Genomic DNA, 5000 nt, shown 5'->3' with positions numbered 1-5000 from the left:
TCTTTGAACACACGGGGGACAGTGAGACATTGAAGGACAGACAGGACAGAAACAAGTTTGGAAGCGCATAGAGAAATGTGGGATAGATACAAAGACGGATTAACATTTAGACAATACAAAAGCCAGAAAGATGGATGGGCTGAAAACACAGAAACAAACACAGAAAGACTGACAGAAAGACAGACAGAAAACCAGACAGACAGACAGACAGACAGACAGACAGTTTGACACACAGTCACATTCCCTCAGATACTGACCAATCAAAACATCTCCGAGTCAGACACACAGAGACAAGAATATAAATGAATCAAAAGCTCGGCTGACAAATCAAACTGAACCCACTCATATCAAAGGCTAACGCGTGGACAGAGACTAACACATCATCATGACCTTGACCGGACAGAGGGACTGATGGAGGGGTTACAACTATCGTACAAACAAAGTTCGCGTTTTAGAGGCAGAGGTGTCTTGACAGAACGGTACGCGGAGCGAGGGAGAGACCGACCTTGACGGAGACGGGCAGGCGGTTATCTCGGAAGGCTTGGAAGCTGAAGCTGCGAGGCTGCTGGGTGGCCTTCCTCACAGGAACCAGGTTTCCGGAACACTCCAGGTGCAGTGGCATACCCTCCATCACCTAAGGGGGGCGACAGTGGGTCAGAGACGACATACACAGACCTGGCCGTCTCCGAATACGACCGACATTGTCGATCGATCCCTGACAAAACTACACGCAAAGATTTACCCCCCCCCCCCCCGCCATAATAGCAAGACAGTGAAAACAACAGAGATAAACGGCAAAACTTCTCGATTTCCGGTACCATCCAGCACCTTCCTCCTCTCTTCACCCCCTCCCCCCCAGGTGCTTGCCTCGATGTCGCGGCTGCGGGCCACCTCGCTGAAGTTCTCGTGCAGCTCCAGGGTCTTGTCCATCTTGTCGTCCGTCATGCAGTAGCAGCGTAGGCGCCCCTCGCGCGCCTCGTTCATCTTGGCGAACACCACAAACTTGGCCTTGTAGGGCACGGCCATCAGCTCCCGGTACAGCAGGTTGGAAAAGGTCACCGCCTCTGCTGTGCGCGGGCAGTCTGCCAGCCAGAACCTGCCGCCCAGGGTGGAGGGGGAGTGCCGTGAGAGGAGACAAAGAGCGGAGGAGGAGGAGGGTGGGGGGGGGAGAGTAGTGTTGTGTGTGTGTGTGTGTGGGTGTTCTGCCTGTTGTCTCGAAAGTGCGCAGCTCACCTTGCAGACACGTTGGTGGTGAAGTTGGCGCAGTTGTTGGCGTACATCAGCTTGGTGGTGCCTGTGATGTCTTCCCACTGGGCCGGCGCGGTTCCGCCTGGGGAGAGAGGGTAAATCGTCCCGTAAATCGTCCCGTAAATCCCTCTCCCTCTCCCTCTCCCTCTCCCTCTCCCTCTCTCTCTCTCTCTCTCTCTCTCTCTCTCTCTGGCAGCATCTCCTGCCAGCGTGAGTGTCACCTTCACCGTCTCCCTCCCACTCCCCACAACGCCCCCCCGTACCGATGACACTGCAGAGGAGGCGCAGGCTGGTGGTGTCCCCCTGGCCGGCGTCACGCACGCTCTCCCTCCAAGACGGGGGCAGCGGTATCCGCAAGCCGATTGGCCGGTGGAACTTGCGTCTGCGCGGCTCCACAGTGACCACGGGACTGAAGGTGGCCTGGTTGCCCAGCTGTCGAGTCAGCAGCTCGTCAGGGATTGGCTGAGCCTGCGGCGAGGGAAGCGTGAAGGAGTGATGTGAAGGAGACTTCAAAGGGAGATACTGGGGTTGTGTAGATAGGATGACATAGTAGAAGTAAAAGATGTCCATGAAACCTGACCATAAACAGCCTTCATCTATACAGATATTCACTGAGAACCAGAACGAAAAAAATCAACGGAACATACCGGTCCCGAAATATAATCTAAATGTAGGTTTTGATAATATACTGGAGGAAACAAATATCTGTAAAATGAGGTAGACATTGTGTGTGGGCTCCACATACAGTATGTGTGTCAGTGGTAAGCATTATCCAGATCTACATCCAAATCTGTTCAGCCTTGACAATCCAGTCCCCATTGAACATTGTGGGCTTATTGTAGCACATAGTAGCACCAAAAAGACCACCGAAAAACAAAAACAAAATCAGATTTCAATATCACAGACAAAAAGCCAAATTCAGCTTTTTTTAAGTTTTTAGAGACATATTAGCTGCAAGGGTTTGTCTGAAAACAGTCCGGTGACAGTATGTTCTTTTCCCAAAAGAAGAACAAACATTAATGGACTAGGAGCTACAGGGCCTGTGACATAAGTCTCTCCCCTTTTACGGGCCTTCACCTCCTCCTCCTCCTCCTCCTCCTCCTCCTCCTCCTCCTCCTCCTCCTCCTCCTCCTCCTCCTCCTCCTCCTCCTCCTCCTCCTCCCCCTCCTCTTCCTCCTCCTCCACCTCCTCCACCTCCTCCACCTCCTCCACCTCCTCCTCCTCCACCTCCTCACCTGCAGCCCTAGTCTCACTCTCTTGGTGACTGCTGTCTCTGGGAAGATAGCCTGGACTTGAGGGACCAGTTTGCTGGTCAGCTGACCGCCCTCGGGGCCAATCAGGTCGCTCTCCTGTTGAACGCGGGACACCACGGCAAAGTACAGGGGGAAGTCTGTGGAGATGATGCGACGGATTCGTTTCTTCTCCAGCTCCTCGTCGCTCTCCAGGTCTGACCGAGGGAAGAGGTGGGGAGGGGTGGAGAGACGAAAGCGACGGCAGAGGTCAGTTAACATGCCCATTACGTAGGAACTATCAGATGTATGACCTTGAGTCGGTAAACACTAGCACTTCCGATACGACGAGGTAACGCAATATGGGCATGTTTGGAACAGTGATTTGGTGCTCACATGAAAAAGAATCCCCCCCAAAATGTGTAAACAATCTTTGGACCCATCCTTGTCAGAGCAGGTAGCACCGTCGGATGACAAACGAGTCTTTAACGCCCGGCGTATCCGCCGCTCGGCGACGCGCACAACAAAATGTACCACTCCGTCCACTGACCTTCATCCATGCCGTTCAAAATGGTCTCCAGCACCTCGTCGCCATAGCGATTGCGATGCTCCTTCCACACCGATCCGTTCTCGCTGCGCAGCACCACCAGCTCCCTGTCCCCTCGTCCCAGAGCGGCAAAGTGAGGAATCTCCACCACGACCGGCCTGGGGAGACAGCGACACCCGTCGATCGCAACCTGCTGCGATTCCGAGTCCTCGTCGGGGGTGGGGAAAGGGGGAAATCGAGTACACCCAACGCCCAGGAGATGGCGGAGTCGCCGTTCCGTCGAGCGCCAGGCAAAACCCCCCCCCCCCCCCCGACGTGGAAGCGACCGGGCTTCCGTCTGGAGGTTTGCCTCGGCGCGCTGACTCACCCTAAGAACTGCATGCTGGACGGGCCCAGGGAGATGATGCGGCTGGCCAGGCCCTCCCCCTCCACCAGGGGGGGCGGGGTGGTGAGCTTCTGGGGCTTGACCAGGCGGCAGGTGATGCGCGTGGGGGCGGCGCAGGTCCGAGGGGGGATGATGACGCGCAGGCCGTGGTGCCTGCTCCCTCTCATGGAGCCCCCTCGCGCATCCACCATGAAACTGACCAGGAACCTGGGACAGCCCGGCGGGGGGGGGGGGGGGGGGGAGAAAAAAGGTTCACGTTTATTTCTCAACGCGCGTGTTTTCGAATAGCGATGAGCGAAGAAGCGCAGAGGCGCGGCGGCTAGCGCGAGGGGAGGGTGAGCGCGTCCTGACTGACCCCGTGTGTATGGGGCTGGCCACCGGGCTGACGTTGTCGGACGTCTCCGTGGCGGGGCTGCTGGGGATCAGGGAGTCGTCGTCGTACTCCTTCGGGAGGGGAACAGGGGTGTGCTGGGAAGCGAGAGAAGGGGGGAGGGGTCGAAAAAAGGGCATGTATTTGTAAGAGATACTCGATGCGTTTATTCCTCGAGGAGGTGGCCTGTGTGGAAAAATACGCCGATCTTGTGGGACTGAACGTACCTGATCCAAAAGCACAGTCTCGGGGGACACGCAGGGGATTCTGGGTATGGCAGGAGAATAGGGCCTGCCCGGAGGAAAGAGAGGCGGAAACGAGAGCGTGAGACGAGGAAAGGAGGCTGACGCCTGCTCTGCGCCGCCCTGGGGACGTCACTTACGTGGTGCCCAGGCCGCCCTCAAAGTCTCTCATGCTCTTTTTGGGAGACAGGAAGTCGTCATCCTGGTCCTTGAGGTCGTCCAGCTTCAGATAGCGAGCGCCGTCCATCCCCAACAACTCGTCCCCTGAAGACAAAGGACATGTCAGACAGTGAGAGGGAGAGAGAGCGACAGAGAGAGAGAGAGAGAGACAGTGAGAGGGAGAGAGAGCGACAGAGAGAGAGAGAGAGAGAGACAGTGAGAGGGAGAGAGAGCGACAGAGAGAGAGAGAGAGAGACAGAGAGAGAGAGAGAGATAAAGAGAGAGAGAGAGAGAGAGAGAGAGAGAGAGAGAGAGAGAGAGAGAGAGAGAGAAAGAGAGATAAAGAGAGAGAGAGGGCACCGTCCCTGACACGAACGCACACAACACCCAGTCCACAGTCGTGACAGCCCACAGCAGTCCCGGACAGATCCAAGCGATGGAGTCAAACCAACATTAACCCGAGCCGATGGAGACCGATGGTGTAAATTAAGGAGATCAATAACACGGTAAGGGAGCGACCAGGAAACACTGTACATTCACACCACTGCACACACACACAACACGGCCTGGCCACAGCTTGAGGTAAGCATGCCTGTTAGAGATGACATCACATGTGGGGTGGTCTGTTTCTGTGGAGGACAGAGTGGCTGGGTTATTGGTAAGAGGTCTTATTATCCTAACCACATGCGGTTAGCCTGAGTGTACACAGTCGCTGTGCGTCATTTGTTCATCGAGTAAATTCGCAGCTAGGCAGGAATCTGTGTAATTAGCTTATTGATCAATTAGGCTGTGCCAGGCTGCATCCCCCGTGTTCAAAATG

At 55.5% G+C, this 5000-nt stretch overlaps 1 protein-coding gene across 2 annotated transcripts in view; it reads right to left on the bottom strand.

Moving 5' to 3' along the window:
- Positions 1–5000, bottom strand: part of ank1b (ankyrin 1, erythrocytic b) — a 50442-nt gene that overhangs the window by 11055 nt on the left and 34387 nt on the right. For both annotated transcript variants that reach the window (XM_084693635.1, XM_084693634.1), the window contains exons 24-33: positions 4162–4285; positions 4007–4070; positions 3765–3877; positions 3392–3616; positions 3028–3182; positions 2484–2695; positions 1512–1716; positions 1234–1330; positions 868–1096; positions 506–634 (exon numbers count right to left, since the gene is read on the bottom strand). In XM_084693635.1, the coding sequence (XP_084549761.1) occupies positions 506–634; positions 868–1096; positions 1234–1330; positions 1512–1716; positions 2484–2695; positions 3028–3182; positions 3392–3616; positions 3765–3877; positions 4007–4070; positions 4162–4285 (1553 nt within the window). The remainder of the gene's footprint in view (positions 1–505; positions 635–867; positions 1097–1233; positions 1331–1511; positions 1717–2483; positions 2696–3027; positions 3183–3391; positions 3617–3764; positions 3878–4006; positions 4071–4161; positions 4286–5000) is intronic.

This window comes from Hypomesus nipponensis, chromosome 27 (assembly GCF_054491055.1).
Source record: "Hypomesus nipponensis isolate SF chromosome 27, ASM5449105v1, whole genome shotgun sequence".
Taxonomy (NCBI): Eukaryota; Metazoa; Chordata; class Actinopteri; order Osmeriformes; family Osmeridae; genus Hypomesus; species Hypomesus nipponensis.
The sequence above is the reverse complement of the archived record's forward strand: the minus strand, read 5'-3'. Positions and strand labels throughout refer to the sequence as shown.